Source organism: Athene noctua, chromosome 3, assembly GCF_965140245.1.
Source record: "Athene noctua chromosome 3, bAthNoc1.hap1.1, whole genome shotgun sequence".
NCBI lineage: Eukaryota > Metazoa > Chordata > Aves > Strigiformes > Strigidae > Athene > Athene noctua.
In genome coordinates this window covers 71970302-71989784 of record NC_134039.1, presented here as the reverse complement: position 1 = coordinate 71989784, position 19483 = coordinate 71970302, and the positions used below count along the sequence as shown (strand labels likewise).

At 40.0% G+C, this 19483-nt stretch overlaps 1 protein-coding gene across 1 annotated transcript in view; it reads left to right on the top strand.

The window, feature by feature from the left end:
* Positions 1-19483, top strand: part of SLC2A13 (solute carrier family 2 member 13) — a 165763-nt gene that overhangs the window by 62320 nt on the left and 83960 nt on the right. The window contains exon 4 of the mRNA XM_074903291.1: positions 17451-17559. Coding sequence (XP_074759392.1) covers positions 17451-17559 — 109 coding nt within the window. The remainder of the gene's footprint in view (positions 1-17450; positions 17560-19483) is intronic.

Genomic DNA, 19483 nt, shown 5'->3' with positions numbered 1-19483 from the left:
TTTAGATGAATGTTAGGTACTTCAGTGACGATTCCTGCATGTATTTGTAGGCTGGTAATTATCTTTGGCAAAACACTTGCAGAAATCAGTTTATGACTGCAGACATACTTTGCTTTTTCCTTATCTATCAGTGTTTCTATGAAAAATTATCATTGTCTAGTGTATGTTACCCTCTGTCTGGTTGCCCAAAGTCAGCCTAAGAGTGAGCTCATCAAAGTTGGTGTCATCTCTATGTTGTAAACATGATTTTATATATGCCTTTTTTTTTCCATGTGCTGTAGTCAGACAAGTCATTCTTTCCTTCACTCTCCACCTTCTTCTGTGCTTGTCTGCTGGTGTCTTCATCCTAGCTGTGTAGGTGCAGAATGCATGTAGGTATATATAGGTGGAGAACTTATAAATATGTGTATAGGTGGAGAATGGAACTGAATTAGATTAGCTTCACAGCCTGCATGATCAGCAGTAGTGATTTCTCTCAGTGACTTAAGTAGCAACTCAGAGAAAGCCAGCAAATACGAGGTCAGTGAATGGTGATATATGGAAATCCACGCTGAAATGTAGGTGGCCCAAACACTGCATCTGTCTTCCAGCTTTGCTCTCCCTCTGGTTTTGTTTACAAGTTTCCCACAGACTTCCTGGCCAAGAATTTTTCCTTTCAGCCTGCTTAATAGGTTGGTGACAGCTGGCAGAAGGCACAGTTGAGCAGTGATGCTCTTACTGAGAAACATGAAAATATTTTCCTGGTATCCATATAAAGATGCAGATGCTTCTTATATCTGACACTGAAAATTAACTTTCATTGTTACCCGACCCAGTCCAATGCCAACCAGACTGTTGTAACTCATGATGGTATGAAGCAATTTCACTTATTCCTTCAGGTTTATCAGTCTCTACAGCCTGACAAATTCTGAATGGTGTAATTGCCCCCTCCTTTTTTTTTTTTTTTTTTTTTTGGTAAGCAGGAGGTAGGAATTGATACTATTTCTGTTCCTTTTAGTGCTTATCCTTGAAACATCTATGTTTCATAACAAGTTGCTATGCCTCTGGAAAGTAGTTAAACATTGTGGAAAAGTACCTCCTGTGCATTAGAGAGGACGTGCATGTCTGGGTAAAATTTTGCCCCTTCTCTGCACCACAGCCAATCTTTCTGGCTCATTGTGGGTGGGAAACATGCAGTTTACCCTGAATCCAGGAAGTTTTCCTGAAATTTCAGCTACTCTAGTGATAGTTTTTGCCCTCAAATCTAGGAAAACCAGGAACTTCTGTGAAGACTGAAATGCTGTTCAGTAACCACTAGTTGCTGAGCACATACTTCCACTGGGATGTTATGAATTGCTGTGTGAAGTTTGTCTTGCATCATGTTTGACTTCAGGTAGTACACATGTGCTTCTGAAGCCCTAGGTAAGAACTCATGTTGGTCCTAAAACAAGCTTCTTCCCTTAATGCAGTTTAGGCTCTTAGTGCTTTTAAGTAATTCTTCTGCAGTAGTGTTACAGCTAAGAATGCTTGCTGTGTTTATTCAAGTAATAATGTTACAGCTGAAACCTTAAAAATGTCAACGAGGTGGTAATGCAGATGGTTTTTCCCTGGGTATCATTTCTTAACTCCAACTGATTTGACCTAGAAGCTGAGCAGACCAAAAATATTTAAATAGCTTGTTCTGACAGCATCTTCCACATGCAACAACTAGCCTAATGTGTGGATTTTCTTGTATATTTTACATGTAAAGTATATTTATTGATTTTGCTGTACATGCCTTGGTGCTGCTGTCGTTGCTGATTCTGTTTCCATCATTGCTTTTTTGTCTCCCTGCAGAAATGAGCATTAGCAAATGAAATTAGGAAGAAGCTAAATGTAACATGTTCCTGTGTAGCATCTTTAGGGACAGCTGGGGTGATCTGAACGCAGGTTGCTGGCACAGATGTATAGACCCAGGGACATAGCTTGAGGGAGTTAGCAGTGCCTACAAAACCCAAAGAATCTAGTTTGGTTTTAGTAGATGGTTATGTTGATTCTATTATAATAGTGATTTTCTGTTATAGTCTGTAGGATGTAGGTAGACCAACTCAAAGAATAGGATTGTTTTGTGTCAGTCCAGTTTCTACTTATCTTTTATTTAGTCTTTATTTGGAGACATGGGCATGTTTCCTCGTGTTCTTCAGTGCTGCAGGGCAGTTTTTGTTTCACAGTGGTTTTTGCCTTGTTCAGAGCTGAAAAGCAAGGTACCTGTGCACAGGGTAGGCTAAGCCCTGAGTTGGAAGCTTCCATTCCTTAAAATTGTGTATAAGTGAATCAAAACTCTGTTTGTCCTAGATGATCTTCTGGTAAAGAAACAGTTGTGCCCTGTACCAATACCCAGTGCTTGGTGTGGCCTCAGGGGTGTGCAGCAGCACAGCCGTTGCCCGCAGGCAGGACCCCTGCACTAAGCCCTGTGGTACTTAGCAGGTGACAGTGGTGGGAAGGGGCCAGGACCAGCCATGCCTACTTCTGTAGAAGTACAGCCCTGAGAACACAGTTGTTGTAGGATGGACACTGCTGGTTTGTCAGTGCTGTCTTTTTACCAGAATAATGGGGAAAAATCAACCCTTGCTAAACAAAACAAGTTCAAATAATTTCTACTCCCAAACCTTGCTGGGTTTTTGGTAGCATCTCTCCACAAGCGCCTCCTGCCAGTACACCAGTGTCTGAAATCGCATTTCCTCGTGTCCCAGTGGACAGCAGTGTGCCACTGAAAGTCTGTGATGTGAACATTATCCAAAATCTCCCGTTCATCTTTTGGTGTGCAGAGGCTTTTTTAGTGTTTTTTTCCTCTGTGGGAAAAATTAGATGTTATTCTGTGATAAACTGTGTTTCTTTTCACATGATAATGTATCATGGTCTGTGCAGACAGCCAACATTATGGTCCTGAAGCAGATGATCTTTGTGAGTGAAGCAGATGTGTACACTCCTCCTTTAAAGTGGGATTTGAGTACAAACTCTGACCTGTCCTGGCCCTCGGTGTATTTGGAGATCAGTTGATCTTCATACATCTTCTAGGGACTGTGTAACAGTGTGACTTCTTGATAGTTACATCAAGATGTGTGTAAATTTAAAAAAAATATTCCAGTATTCTTGTGAGTATTATGTGTGTTCGTACTGGTTTGCAGGCCAAAGCTTGCCATGCTGCTTCTCTCTACCATGCTGAAACTTGCTTGCTTTTATTCTTCACACTGAAAAAATCCTGATGTTCCCTTTTTATTCTGAGAGAATAATCCTCTTGCAACATATCTATAAGCAGTATTTTAACATTATTGGTAGTATCTACTGCCAAAGAAAGAAATGTCTATCTGTTGGCATTGAAATGCAGATCACTGCAGGTGTCAGAAATGAGTGGCAACTGAAATGCTTTGATTTGAATATGAAGTGTGATGTTGGGGTGGAAATGTGCCCCTTCAAAACGGTGACTCTGGTGGAGTCAGGCCCCACACTTAATGGTTTCATTTTTCTTGTGTTATTGGGGCTGCTTTCTCTAATTAGGACCAGCTGTAAGGTGCTGCATAAGAAACATGAACTAAAAGCATGATGTCTGTCCAAAACTTTAAAATTTCTGTTTAAAATATTAAAATAGATGGAGTTCAATAAGGGAGCACAAGAGGAGACTGAGATGCATCATAAATAACAGTTTATACCATGTCTATCATTTGGATATTGTCCTTTCTTTTAGATGATGGGTTAACTTGATGAGGGTATAAAATCAGCATAAAAATCTGCTTACTGACATTCATGAGGAAATCTCTCAGAATTCCTGTATCTTTTTGAAAAATGGGCCTTAGGTCTCTAAATATTTTAATACAATCCTTATGATCTTCCTTTCTATCTGCTAGATCTGAGGTTGCACAGAAACAGTGAAAAGACACTTTCCCTGCACGCTTCTATCTTGTAGTGCATAGTTAACTGGGGGAAAAGAGATCAAGCATTATCTTACACTCTACTGGATTTTCAACAGCTTTTTAAAGCATTGGCTTTTAAAATATTTTATAAAGAAACTGCTAATAAACATGGCATTTAGGCAATGTCATTCTGTCTTCGTTATGCTGCAAATGATGAGAAGGATTTCTACTTGGTGTAAAGCAAGCGGCATGCAGATACGAGAGACCTTGAACTGTCCATTATGGAGTGTTAATTCTGTTTTCCCTAAAACCAGCATCATAACGTGGGAAGATGCCTTTTGCCTGCTGCTTTGTGCAGCATTATAGTTGTTTGTTTGTTTTTTGAAAATTCTGTTTTATCTAGGAGTCTTTGTTCACCAAGTTGATCACCACTGATGATACAGGACATCTATGTGTCAGGTTTGGAAATTACTTATAAAAAAATGATTTCATGAAAGCAAGGCCCGCAGTATGTTCTCCTATTAATCAACTGGCAAAAAATATTTCAGCTGTACAAACATCTGTACATATATCCAGCTACTTAATGTCAGTCTCACCGACAACTAGCAAGAATTACTCTTGAGAAACTCTCTGAAGTTTATGCAGAGGCAGGCTCTCTCAGATTCCTGGAAACAAGTAAGGCTTTACTTCATGGTGAAAGTAAGAACACGCTGTGCAACTTGCTGGAAGAATTTTTTTGCTAAAACTGACAACATTGATAAATTAAAAGAGGTTGCTGATCTGATTATCCATAGCCTTTCTTCTTTGTGCAAATACAACTAAACTGCTCTCATGCTGGTTTTGCATTGGATACAATATTGTGAAGAACCATACTTTACTGTGAAGTACTTTGTTATGTCTCAAACTCCACAGTGGCTGGAACATAAAAATTCATTTCACATAGACTGTATGTGAATCCTTTAGAAGTTGGAAGATTTGAAAACTGTTATGAACATCAGCTTTTCACAATCTTCATTTCTTGTGATAAAAACACTTCTTAGGATCATAGCCCAAGAGATTATTATCTGTTCTCTACATTTTTACATTGTAAATTATTACTAGTTCAGCTAGTGATAACACTTAAGCAGGTGGTTGGTTTTGAATCGCTGCTCCAGCAAGATACAATCTGCAATAGCAAAAATTTGGCCCTTTGCCCCTGTCTTCTGGACTGCAGACAAGAACCACATGTCCACTGCACTGTGGATTTTTACACTTCGATAAATACGGCCATGCTGTGTCAGACAAAGTCTATCTCATCACCATTCTGTCTTTGTAGTGGCCAACATATGGTGGATTGTAATTATGCTTTTGGTTTTACATCTGACATTTTATACAGACCTTTTATTGTCTTATCTTGAAAAAAACCATGTTCTCTACTCACCTTCATTGTGCCATTTTAAGCTGAAACTTCTGTTGTACTCCCAACTCCTAATCTTTTTTTCATCCAGCTTGAAGGATAGTGTCCTTGATTTGTTGCTTTCATCTTTAGCTAAAGCAGAGGCCTATTATGCTAATGAAGGCAAAATCACACTAAACAGACTGTTAATATTGGCTTTTTGTGAATCTAGACATAAGTACACTAACATGGTATAACTGTATGTGCATTTTAGTACCCAGGGGCCTAGTAAAAATAGTATTACTACTGCTGCATGTTGAAACTCTTCCATTAATTTGATTGTTCTTTTTGCCTTTTCCTCACTCTCTCCCCATTTCTACCATACTGCTTTTTTTGAGATAAGGGTGAGAAAGCCAAGGGCTCTAGAACTGCATACAGCTCTAAACAATCATAGAACAGTTTGGGTTGGAAGGGACCTTTAAAGACCATCTGGTTCCACCCCCTCTGCTATGGGCAGGGAGACCTTCCACTAGACCGGGTTGCTCAAAGCTGCATCCAACCTGGCTTTGAACACTACCAGGGAGGGGGCAGCCACAACTTTTCTGAGCAACCTGTTCCAGTGTATCACCACCCTCTAGTACAGAATTTCTTCCTTATATCCAATCTAATCTAGTCTCTTTTAGTTTAAAACCATTACTTCTTGTCCTATCACTACAGACCCTGGTAAAAAGTCTCTCCCCATCTGTTTTATAAGCCCCCTTTATAGATTGAAAGGCTGGAATAAAGTCTTCCTTATTGCAGTGTCATATTTCATACCAGTTATGGAGTTGTCAGTTGAGTATTTTACACTTGCTAATTTCAATATTGATGGGTATTCTCTGCAGAGGTTATAAATTCAGGGTTAAAGCTGTCAGTCTAGTGTGACTGACAAGTTCTTGATTAATGAAGCCTAGGACTGAAATTGCAAAAAGTGGTGGATTTACTGTTGGCAGTATGGAGATGGCTGAGTTGTACAGGATCTATATGTAAGGATGCTTTTCCGTCACTGTTGCTTAAGATAACTGTGAAAATGATACTATTAATACATAGTGGAAAGCCAAAGGTTTTAATAGAAGTAGAATGAAGTGCGCTTCAGTGTTAGTGATAGTCTGTTAATTCCTAATACTCTGATATTTTTTATTATTATGAAGTACCAAACTTTTTCATTATTACTTGTTCTAGTACTGATTATTACAACAAGTCTTAGAGTGATGTAGGTTTCATGTAAGAATCATGTAGATGTCCTCTGAAGGTTGTCTAATCCGATCCCTAATCAAAGCAGTACAAGTCAGAGCAAGTTGCTAAGGAACTTTCAGTGAAGTTTTGACCATGACCTGCCTGCATATCTCTTTCTGTATTTGACCACTTCCATGGTACAAATAAACAGACTTCACATCTGGTCCAAATTTTCTGCATTCCAACTTGTCTGTTGCCTTTTGTCCCACCCCTACACACCTCTGTGGAGCCTTGGTCTGTCTTCTCTTTGGATCTCTGCTACGTAGCTGTAGACAGCAGAGGCTTTTCCCTTTTAAAGCTGGACAGTCCCAGCTGTTTCAGCATCTCCTTGTATGTCATGTGCTCCAGCCCTTTCTACCTCGGTGGTTCTCCTCCAGACTCCTGCAGCAATGTGGTGTGCTGCTCGAGCTGAGGGTCTCACAAGTGCTGGGTAGAGGGGAGAACTGCTTCCTTGGCCTGCTGGCAATGCTCCGGCTCCTCCTCCCAGAAATGTGGTTGGCCTTCTCTGATGAAAAACATGGTCTGTTTTTGTTGAGTGGTAGTGGTTGTCTTAGAGCCCTCTGTGTTTCTGATAGAAGATGGTCAATACTAAAATGTAGTAAATTAGCTAGTGCTTTTAGAAGAGGTATGATCTTAGGCTGCAGTTCTGTGAAATGTTTAAGTGTGTATCTGGCCTGTTTTCAGTGGAACTTGACTTTGTGCTCAAGTTCAAATGCTTCAGTTTAAAAAAAAAAAAAAAAAAGAAAGTTGAAGTTTCTTAAGACTTAATATTATTTTTAGCTTCAAACTGGTCTGCTGTACTGTCTGTCATCCCTTGATGGTGCTGTCTTGTTAGGAAGCCAAAGTTAAAAGTACTTTGACTTTAACCTACAGTGAATTTTTGATTTTTCTCCTCTCTGGTAGTTTTGGAACCCAACTGAGATGTGCTAAAAAGATAGTGATTTCAAAACAAGTTTTTAAAATCTGTTTAAATGTGGATCTCATTTATTAATTTTTTTTCCTTTTATTTTTAATGAAGCTCATATGCTAATGGCATCTGAATTTTAAAAGTGAGAGGAGTTTTTCAGGCCCCCTGGATAGATTGTTTTTTAAAACTTTTTTTTTTAGGAGATGGTCTAAATTAAATGTGCTGTTAATAAAGTTTAAAAAAAAAAGTGAACATGCAACAGGTTATATCTGTAAGTTCCCATGGAGACTTTCATTGACCTTCAGGCTCCTTTCTCTGTTCTGCTTTTTTCAGCTTGCCTCCTGAGAATGTGTCTCATTCTTTTGGAGGGCAAGAAGTAGAAATCTGTTGTCATTGTTAAACTACTGGCTTAGTGCAGGAGCAGGGATATTACATTTGGAAACAAGGGGATAGGGGGGGAAAAAATAATATCACTGAAGTACGATATTTGGCAGAAAAAAAAGTGCAGAAAATTTAAGGTTTGAAGTGAGTTGCCCAGGAAATAAAATACAATATCTGTACGTGTGTTAATACAATAATGGCTGGGAAGGTCAGCTTGAGAGTAGGTTACTGACTGGGTTGGATGGAACTCTGAGTCATCAGCTGTTTTGCTCTTTTAATTGACAAACAACAGCAACAACACCACCAACACACACAAAAAAGGACACTCTTGAAACTACCCTGACTTCAGTTTTCTTTTAAATGTCTTTTCTCGACTTAAAGCGAAAGGAAAAAAGTTTTCTAATTCCAAATTGCTAAATGCTCTGCACTGCACTTCATTACTTGATGAGAGAGTGGAGTGGGAAGCTCTTCAGGCTGTTACAACACTTTGCTTATTTTGTTTGTGCCTGCGTAGTGCTAACTACATCTTACCTTTCCTCATCTGCTTTCTCCAGCTTTAAGTGATGGTCATGTTACTGTTTCTTATGTAAAGCAGTTCTAGAGGAGACCATGAACAGAAATATTTGTTTGCTAAAACGACATTGCAGGCTGCAGGTATGCACAAATCTTTTTATTACCTATTGCTTTATTTCTAAGGTGCTTGCCACAGTTAGAAGGAAGGCACAATGTGATCCTTGCTTTTCTCTGTCCCTACCCCAGTTTTCCTATCAAAGAAACAGGTAAACCTCCCTCTCCATCATCCCCCACTCCACAGGTCTGACAATACCACGTTGAGGTCTCTCTTCCACCCACACGGACTCTTACTAGTCACTGTGGCCACTTCTCTCAGTTCCTGCTGGCATCGTGTAAATGGCTGCTCTTCTCCGTTATCTGTTTTGTCATGGTTCCTCCAGTTTAAAAGGACTTTCATTAGAGTAGTTTCTGTTTTCTATAAAGAACTTTGGCTCATACAGAGCCAAAATGTACTTGCTTCCCTACTTGCCACTACTTCTTGTCCTGTTCAAAGGTATTCTTAACTGCTGCTGCCTTTGTGCAAGTACTCAGTCATACAGATTTTCTGTCACCAAAGCTTTATATCAAAAAATGTGGTATCAAGGGAAAGATTTTTTTTTTCTTGTACAGATAAAAGAAAATTGCTTTGTTTTCAGCCTTCCCAAAAGACCAACTCAACTTGCTGTCAGAACAACAACAAAAAAAAGTCTTTATTCCTAGCATTTCTGTTCTCAATGTATGGATTAAAAAGATTATTTGGAGGGACCATTTATTCAAAATCTAGGTTTTCTAAGCAAACAGAAAACCTCTTTCAGTTCATCCAGGCATGGAAAAACTCCTTGCACTACTTAATTCTCTAGAACCAAAGTGGTTATGTCTAATTAGCTTTTATTTTCTTTTAGAGCAGACTGTCTTGTTATACCATTGGATATATTTGCTGTGGAAAACTGAAAAATACTAAGACCTGGTTATTAGGCAAGCTGCCAGTCTCTTCTTATTCTTGGCTGATGGGGGGTTATGCAGTTAAAAAAAAAAAGGCTCAAGCAAGCAACCTTTTGGGCTTTCTCAAAGGATTAGAGAACTACACGAAGTAGGAAGTTTCCTCTAGTGCTGGGAGTGATTCTTCCAATGTTACTGGAAGCATTGTGAGACTGGAGAAGAACTTGGTACTTAGGTAAAATTGTTTTATATCTTCTCAGGATAAATAATTCAGTTTTGTCTTAAATATGCTTCTATTTTCCTGTGATTGGTAAATGTTACAGAAAGGAAATATTAATGAAGTTGATACTTTCAGAAAATAATTATGTAGTAGCTAGGAGAGGGAAAGGGTGTTTGTTTTAGTATATCATCCATATGCAGAAAATAATAGCTAGCTCTCAGTGCTTTAGAGGAGAAGTCTTAGGTGGAGGAATGTTCTACAGGTGATGCAGAGAAAGCTGGACTGGAAGCTGTCGTTTTGTAAGGAAAGGCAAAACAGAGAAATGGTTCCTGTGTCTCTTTTGTTAACCAGATCACCAGCCTGAAGTTTGTTTCCTTTTTTTTGGTCCCATTTCAAACTGTAGACCACTTCTTTGAAGATTTATCTGGATGGAAGAGAGGGTATTGGCTGGCATTAGTACAAGACTGGGTCCAAGAAAATAATCTGAAGGTTGATCTTAATTGATGCTAATCTGATGAGTGACTGTCTTGTTGCTTGGCTAAGCCTGCCTTTTTGGAAACAATCCTCTGCAGCAACAGCACAAAATGCTGGCAGGAGCCCTACACAGTTTTAAGCTGTTGCTACAAGCTGTTACCTAGATTAGCTGGCACAAGAATGTTTGAACCTGAAAATTACTTTGGCAGAGCCTGATCTTTAACCATCATTTCCTAGCTGTGAAATTTTGCCAGGTATTGTACTTAATAATTCAAGGGATGGAGGATCACAAGGCTTTCAGCTTCAGATGTTTGCCTGCATTTGCTTGGGTGATTTTTAGGTTGGCTTTACGTCTATCTACAATAATTTTATGCAGTACATTTTCAGAAGAAAATACTAAGGCATCATTGATACCCATTCTGCTTTTTAGATTTCATTATTTAAACTCCTTTTAGAACTAGGGTTTGTTTTCTTTGTTGCTTTTGAAAGGTATCTATATCTTTTAGTTGGCAGTGGATCACGCCCAGGCTCCTAGGATTGCCATACTAACTGTTTTAACTACAAAGGAAGATCAAAATGCCTTACCCAGTGATTCACAGTTTCTAAACCTAACTTACTTGTAGATTATGACTAATAACAAGGCTAAAATACGGGAAGCTGATGTTAAAAGTTTCAGATAACCACTCATAAAATTTAATGTTTGGAAAGCATCGCTTTCTTTCCAGCAGTAATGATTTGACAAGAACAGCTCTTCCTGTTTAGCTCAGTGTAAAGTAGTATGTTTTTTCTGGATGTGAAACAAAACTTCCTTTTGCTTATTAGGATGAATGTTGCCTTTTGCTTATAAGAATGAATGTCTAGTTAGGTAGACAGTTAAGACCAGGCTAAGAAAAGTCTAGTTAGACCACAGCAATTCACTTCATTTATCACCACTTCATGTAATGTCACCTTCTGCAACAGCAATATCCTTATATTTGCGTTGCTCTTTATCTGTTGCTGCCATATTACATTCACAATAGAGCAAGCTTCAGCTGTTCTTTACTGTAGCATATTTTGAACCCTTGTAAACATACGCATTAAGGAAATTTACTTTGGATAAAGTAATTATCTGAAACCACATCACAAAGTCCTACCAAATCTACTCTCATTAAATTAATCATGACACTAGGAGGTTTCATCCTTTTGACTTAATTTTTATTCATAGATTAGAAGAAGGAAAACAAACATCTCCATGTTTTCTCAATTTCAAATGAAATGGTTCAAATGCAGGAATGTTTCTAAATCTCCTAGCTGAAGACAAAGCAACAACAATTAAGGCAGAAGTATCATAAACAAGAAAAAATTGGCTTTTGGAGACAAATATCTATTTTTTTCCATGGTAAAAATTGCCAAATGGGTTTTTTTGGTGATATATTTTTGCATCATTCATTTCCCTCTAGTTCTGTGAGCAATTAAGTTGCTCCATTTTTTAAAGACAATGATTTTATTGTTTGGTGTTATTTTAATCTATTGCAATAACAGCAGATTTAACGGTTGTCAGAAACTCCTGAAGTACAATTTCAGTTTTCAGAAGACTTATTTTCAGAAGAATGTACTTAGTCCTGAAAACTTTATTCATTTTTTTGCTTAGATCCATTCTCTGTTGTTAGCAACCTTGTTTTCCTAGAGTTGTCTAAGACGACTGTAATATATCAACTCAACAGAAGATGGATGACAGGGTTGATGATAGGAAAATACAAAAATAATATAGTTAGTTTTAGGGCTAGATAATTTTATTAAAAAGTTTCACACTCATTTTCTGTTTTAAAAACAGCCACCTTGCAGTCAAAGTCCTTTGTGGTTTTTAGTGCCGTTTGTAAAGCTTCTTTAATATAGAGATTAACAAATTCTTTTATTTATTTCATTATGTTTATTGGTTTGTAAACCTGAAGGCTGTGAATTTTATGAAAGAAAATCCTTTAATTTTGTGTATGCTTATTGATATGTGCAGTTACCATGGTACAGATATGGAGTGAAACTTTCAAATCTCTGGTTTGTAGCATCATTTTTCTGATACAGTTAATCAGAATCTGAAAAATTTCAAGTACCTACTGAATTTAGCTGACTGGATGCTCTGAAGGTCTAAAGTTCTAAAGTAAGGGTCTAAACTTTACTACATGGTCTTAAAATTTCTGCAGGGCCCCACATCAGGCATACAGACTGATTTGTGTGATGAAGTTTTGAGAGTTCATGACTCCCTCTGAGTTGCAAGCCATTGTCTGAGAACAGCTGTTTTAATTTCTAGCTATTCATTTTAATGCCTTCTTTCCAATTGTTTTGTACAATGCCGTATTGTGAATAGAGTTTTATATAACTTCCATCAAATAGCTGAGCGGATCAGGAATTGTTGAAAACTTTGCATCAGTTCCTTAAGACATTTCTGCCTCCTTTCCTAACAGCCCCTGCTCTAAAGTTCTAGCTCATTCGATAAGCGTAGTCATTGATGGTGGACTTCAAGATTTAGGTTGGCTGTAGGGTCCTTTGAAGATAAAGGTAGATTTTGAACTCCATTAAGGACTTTGTAGGAAGTTTATAAAAAACAGAAGATCTCATAGGCATTTAGCAGCCTGGGTTCATGAGAGATGCTGCAGAATGAGTTGCCAGATAGAGGTTTTTAAGCCCAAAGCCTCTGTGCTCAGATGTGAAGCAATGAAGAGAAATTTCAGGTCCTTGGGGAAACTGATTAAGGGGTCCGAAGCATAAATTGTGTTCTCCTCCATCCCTTCAGCTGGGATAATGGATGAAGAAGAATACAGGCGAACTCCTGGTGCTACCATCAGGGCTTTGGATTTTTAAATCATGGGTTAGTGTACAGGACGCCAGACCTTTTGGCATTAGTTGGGATGCACCTGTCCCGGAGGGGGAAGAGTATCTTGGGGCAGGAGTTAGCTGGGCTCATTGACAGAGCTTTAAACTATATTTGAAAGGGGAAGGGAGCAAAACACCAGTCCATCTGAAATGCATGTGTACCAATGCACACAGCATGGGTAACAAACAGGAGGATCTTGAAGCCATGATGAAACAAGAAAATTATGATGTAGTGGCTATAACAGAAACGTGGTGGGATGTCTCCCATGACTGGAGTGTGCCAACTGATGGCTACAAGCTCTTTAGGATGGATAGACAAGGAAGGAGAGGCGGTGGGGTGGTGCTGTATGTAAGGGACTGTTATGATTGCTTCCAGCACAAGTGTAGTGAAGACAGGGTGGAGTGTCTTTGTGTTAAAATCAGGGGGAAGGCCAACAGGGCAGATGTTGTAGTAGGAGTCTACTATAGGCCACCCACCCAGGACAGAGAGGTGGATGAAATATTCTGTAGGTATTTAGGAGAAATGTCACGATTGCTTGCCCTTGTTCTTGTGGGAGACTTTAACTTCCCAGGCATCTACTGGAAATACAACACAGCAGAGTGGGACCAGTCCTGGAGATTCATGGAATGTGTGGAAGGTAACTTCCTGACACAGCTGGTGAGTGAACCGACCAGAGAAGGTGCCCTGCTGGATCTCCTCTTTGTGAACAGAGAAGGGCTGGTGGATGATGTGGTGGCTGGAGGCTGACTAGGGCACAGAGATCATGAAATAATAAGAGTTCTCGATTCTGAGAGAGGCCAGGATAGGGGGCAGCAGAACTGACATCCTGGACTTCCAAAGGGCTGACTTTGACTTGTTTGGGCACCTGCTTGACAGAATCCCTTGGGAGACAGTCCTGAAGGGTAATAGTGGTCCAGGAAGGCTGGGCACTCTTAAAGAAGAAAGTGTTAATGGCTCAGGACCAGGCTGTCCCCAGGTGCTGTAAGAGAAGCTGGCGACAGAGAAGACCACCCTGGCTGAACAGGGAGCTTTGGCTGCAACTCAGGGAGAAAAGGAGAGTTTACAGCCTTTGGAAGAAAGGACTAGCCACTCACAGTGATTACAAAGAGTCTGTGAGGCTATGCCCAGTGGAAATCAGGAGGTCTAAAGCCCAGCTGGAAATTAATCTGGCTTCAGCAATCCAGGACAACAAGAAATGTTTCAATAAGTATGTGAGCAGCAAAAGACCAGAGAGAGTTTCCATCCCCTGCTAGATGCAGGAGGAAACCTGGTAACAAGTGATGAGGAAAAGGCTGAGGTGCTCAATGACTTCTTTGCCTCAGTCTTTAATAACAAGACTAGTTGTACTGAGGGAATCCAGACTCCTCAGCCAGAAGACAGAGGCTGGGAGAATGACCCTCCGCATTCCGGGAAGAGACAGTCAGTGACCTGCTGCATCACACAGACACACACAAGTCTATGGGACCAGATGGGATACACCCGAAGGTGCTGAAGGAGCTGGCTGGGGTGCTCGCCAAGCCGCTTTCCATCATTTACCAGCAGTCCTGGCTGACCGGGGAGGTCCCAACAGATTGGAAATTGGCCAGTGTGATGCCCATTTATAAGAAGGGTTGGAAGGATGATCCAGGAAATTACAGGCCTGTCAGCTTGGCTTCGGTGACTGGGAAGCTGATGGAGCAGCCCATCCTGAGTACCATCACACAACACGTGTGGGACAACCAGATGCTCAGGCCCAGCCAGCATGGGTTTATGAAAGGCAGATCCTGCCTGACAAACCTGATCTCCTTCTACAACAGGGCGACCTGCTTATTGGATGCGGGAAAGGCTGGGGATTTTGTTTACCTTGACTTCAGAAAGGCCTTTGACACTGTTTCCCACAGCATTCTCCTGGCGAAACTGGCTGCTCGTGGCTTGGATGGGCACACACTTCTCTGGGTAAAAAACTGTCTGGATGGCCGGGCCCAAAGAGTTGTGGTGAACGGAGTTAAATCCAGTTGGCGGCTGGTCATGAGTGGTGTCCCCCAGGGCTCGTTTTTGGGGCCACTCCTGTTTAACATCTTTATGGATGATCTAGACGAGGGGATCGAGTGCACCCTCAGTCAGTTTGCAGATGACACCAAGTTGGGTGGGAGTGTTGATCTGCTCGAGGGTAGGGAGGCTCTGCAGAGAGACCTGGACAGGCTGGAGCCATGGGCTGAGGCCAACTGGGGGAGTTTCCATAAGGGCAAATGCCGGGGGCTGCCCTTGGGCCACAACAACCCCCAGCAGCGCTACAGGCTTGGGGAGGAGTGGCTGGAGAGCTGCCAGTCAGAGAGGGGCCTGGGGGGGTTGATTGACAGCTGGCTGAACAGGAGCCAGCAGTGTGCCCAGGTGGCCAAGAAGGCCAATGGCATCCTGGCTTGTGTCAGCAATAGCGTGGCCAGCAGGGACAGGGAAGGGATCTGAGCCCTGTGCTCGGCACTGGTGAGGCCGCCCCTCGATTCCTGTGTTCAGTTTTGGGCCCCTCACTACAAAAAGGACGTTGAATGACTCGAGCGTGTCCAGAGAAGGGCAACGGAGCTGGTGCAGGGTCTGGAGCACAGGTTGTAGGAGGAGGAGCAGCTGAGGGAACTGGGGGTGTTTAGTCTGGAGAAGAGGAGGCTGAGGGGAGACCTCATCGCCCTCTACAGCTCCCTGAAAGGAGGGTGCAGAGAGCTGGGGATGAGTCTCTTTAACCAAGTAACCAGCGACAGGACAAGAGGGAATGGCCTCAAGTTGCACCAGGGAAGGTTTAGGCTGGATATTAGGAAGTATTTCTTTACAGAAGGGGTTGTTAGGGGTTGGAATGGGCTGCCCAGGGCAGTGGTGGAGTCCCCATCCCTGGAGGTGTTCAAGAGGCGGATCGACTTAGCGCTGAGGGATCTGGTGTAGTTGGGAACTGTTAATGTTAGGTTAATAGTTGGACTGGATGATCTTCAAGGTCTTTTCCAACCTAGAGGATTCTGTGATTCTTTGATGCTGAGTATGAAAACCTGAGGGCTGTTATTTCTGAGTTAAGGTTAATAGTTGCATTTGTTAGTAAATCCTTTTTTCTTTGTGAAGCTTGGAGTGGAGGACAAATCCAAGAGTATGTCTGAGCACCACACTGCTCCTAGCTAGTGGAAAATGCTGGTTTCATTGTTTTTCCACCGAGGAAATGCCACTTTTACTACTGAACCATTTAACATGCTTGTCTACTCAGTGATGTCATGTGCCTTGCTTGAGAATATTTTACCAGATACATAGATTGGTTTTATATATCTGTCAGTTGATTTTACTCAGAGACACTTTGAAGGTAGTGATGTGACAATATGGCAGGACAGGTGGGACTGTGTACTGCCTGCATGTTAATGTTACTTGGAAACCAGCTGGAAAATTTGTCAGACTACGTTCCGTTAATAGTAAAGAAGCAAGGTTTTCTGATGATACCAATAAAATGTGAATTAGGCATACCATATTTTTTTTACTGAAAATAAGTTTTTGTTAGACAGATCTGATTATCTTTCAGTGAAGAAAATGTTATCTAAACTGCCTTCTTGAGTTCCACTCTTGAAACTGTTCACAGGTTGTAAGCTTTTTTCACTAACAGACCCATATATGTTTTTATACTGAATCAATACATTTAATGTTTTCTGTATGTTCAGGGAAGATTTTGAAAATGTAGAAATGTAGGTCCTCTTCACCTCCCTTTTTTATGGCAACTATTTTGACTTACATATATTGTGATCTATATTAGTTTTTCTGAGTGGGTATACCAGATGTGATAAGATGTTTAAAACATAGATTTCTTTCCCAGACTGTGTTCTGCCCTAAACACCACTCTGGGCAGAAAGAAATCCAAGTAAATAATGGAGTCAAGTATTTTAAATTTTTACGCGTTATCATATAGTTTTCTGTATTTTTTTTTAATAGGATACTTTGGAAAATTTAAAAAACTTTCTCTGTTTGCCAGAAATTTTTTGTTTTCACTGAGAAACTTTTCTCTGATTTTTGAATGCAATCTCATCCATTGCAACCGGAGGTATGGACAAAAATTAATTAATTTACACGTCCTCTGCTGGCCTTACAGCTGTGCAGAATAGATCTATCCCATACCTTCAAAATGCCCATACTTGCAACTGGTTTGTGGAAACGGGGTCTTTGGGGAACTAGGGAGAATGCTTTATCAGCAAGATCCAGATCTGAGCGGTGAGTAATGGCATTTCTGATAAAACCTCTCAGTAATGGTGGGAGCTTTTAGAACGGAAACAACAATGATATTTTTTGATAACACTGAGTACATTCAGTTGCAGTAGACGTGCAATCTGTTAGTATGATATAGGAGAGCCGTACATTTGCCATCAGTAGTATATGCTCTGTACAAAAATGGTGTCCTTTTTTGCCTGGGCTGCCTGAAAATAATCTTTGTAATACAATGCAGAAAAACAACTGAAATGATCAAGTTGTTCACAAATAATTGAAATAATCCAAGTTTGTTTGAAAGTAAGGTGCAAAGCCTGTTATGCCTGGGAACATTGTCTTGATAGCGATCACTTAAGAACTATTATGTATTCTTTTGTTGTTTTGTTGTTTTTTTGTTTTTTTTTTTTAAGCTGGACCTGTGATCTGCAGAATGCTAACATACCCTCCAACTCGAAGAGCCTTAATTGTGGGTTGTGGTCTGCAGATGTTTCAACAACTGTCAGGGATTAACACCGTCATGTATGTATTTACTGCTTGCTTCTCTTTATAAAGTGTAAGAAAAAGACAATTAGACCAGTAGCAGACCTGGTTTGAAATCCAGATATTGACATATTTCGTGTCTCAGAAAATTGGTACAAGAGTATGTTAGTGTAAGGGCAAATGTTTATATAGAGATGAGAATGCAAACTGTACTCTGGGAGATATGTTATTATGTTAGGGTTTATGGTCAAAGCTATGTATGTCTAGACAAGAAAGTACACTCATGGTTTGAATTTGTGTGCAAATAGATCAAAGTACGGTGAGGGTTAGACTGTTGACCATGTAAATGGGATGGAAAATTACTGTGAAATGCTAAAGGAGGTAAGATGCTGAGGGAAGAAGCATTTCCTGTTATTACATGATTCTGCTAAATGTATGAAGACTCAGTAAATGTAGAAGTGAAAAACAATATATTGGGTTTTCTGATAAGATGTCAGCTCACAAGAGGACTTAGCTCTTGATAAATGTGCAGTGCGCAAGATCTAGTTTACGATGAAATTACTGTTGAGCTACCCTACAAGAGTAAGTATACAATACAATTTCCATATTGTTTTAAGAGCAAGTGTAAAATATATTGCAGTAACATCTTACAGAGAGAACTGCACCTAAGGGAGCAAGCTGGTTAAGAAATTGTTAAAAGGAAGAGCTAAAAGGCTAAAGCTTTTAGTGGTATCAAGAGCTACCATATTAAATTTTAGAGTAAATATCTGCCATCTATCACAAGGGGGAAAAACGCAAACTCAGTATTGTTAAACTGCAATGGAGGGAAATCTGTAACAGGTAGAGAGAGACTTTATGAAGTAGAAATTGTAACCAAATGTGGGAAGCATTTGGACACAAAACGGTTAAGTTATGTGTGAAAACCAGAAGACAGGCACAGAAAGAGCTTTTGGAAATTCTTCAGGCACATCAGAAGCAAGACACCTAATAGTCTTCAGGCCCATTAGGGATCAAGATGTTATGAGAACACCAGCAGAAGATAAATCTTTAGCAGCAAATCTTACAAGACTCCTTCTGCATTGGTGTTAATGTTAGAGAGTATGTGAAGCTTCCTGCTCTGGAGCTTACTTAAGATGTCTCAGATGGTCTGTTTCAAATTCAGTTCAATTCAATTCAGGGGAAGCACTCTTAGAATAGACTGATTAAAATTAATAATAACAGATTGCCTAGACTAATCAGGGTACACCCAACAGGTCTGGGGTAATTTGAATACATAATCACTGAATTTGGAAATCTAGCATAATGTGCATGAAGCTACAGCCCAGAAAGTTTTATTTCTGTCCATATCAAAATTAATTAAAACTGTCATATAATCAGGTGAGAAGATGTGTGATTATAAATATGAAAAATGAACATTACATGGAGAATAAAAAATAATAAAGAAGAGCCAACATGACTGTTGTAGACAGATTATAGCTTGCAAATTGGTTGGATGTGAGTTCATGGACATGTTAGAACTCTATATCCTGTATAAACTAACTGTCCTAGTCCATGACTTCTGCTGACAAAATTTCTTGGAGAAACTAGATGGTCAGAAGAGAGAAGCCCTCTCAGGTTAATAAGTTTTTAAGATAGGAAAAAAAAAAAAAAGATAAGAATAAAAGATCAGTTATCGCAAGCCAAGAGTACACTCTTACAGGGATCTATGTGGAGATCTTTGCTGCTTTAATAAGTCTGTGAAAGGGGTTAACCAGCAAAATAATAGCTTGTACTCATACACCATTCATGTTCAAGTTCACAGATTTGGGAGTCAATACAAAATCTGTGAACATGAACAGTTGTGGGAAGATAATACAAGATAACAAAGTAATAAAATGGCAAGTTCATTAACTATGCAATATTATACAGTATGGCTAACTAACGTGCATGGCAGTCTGAATTGTTACTACTCAAAAATGACATC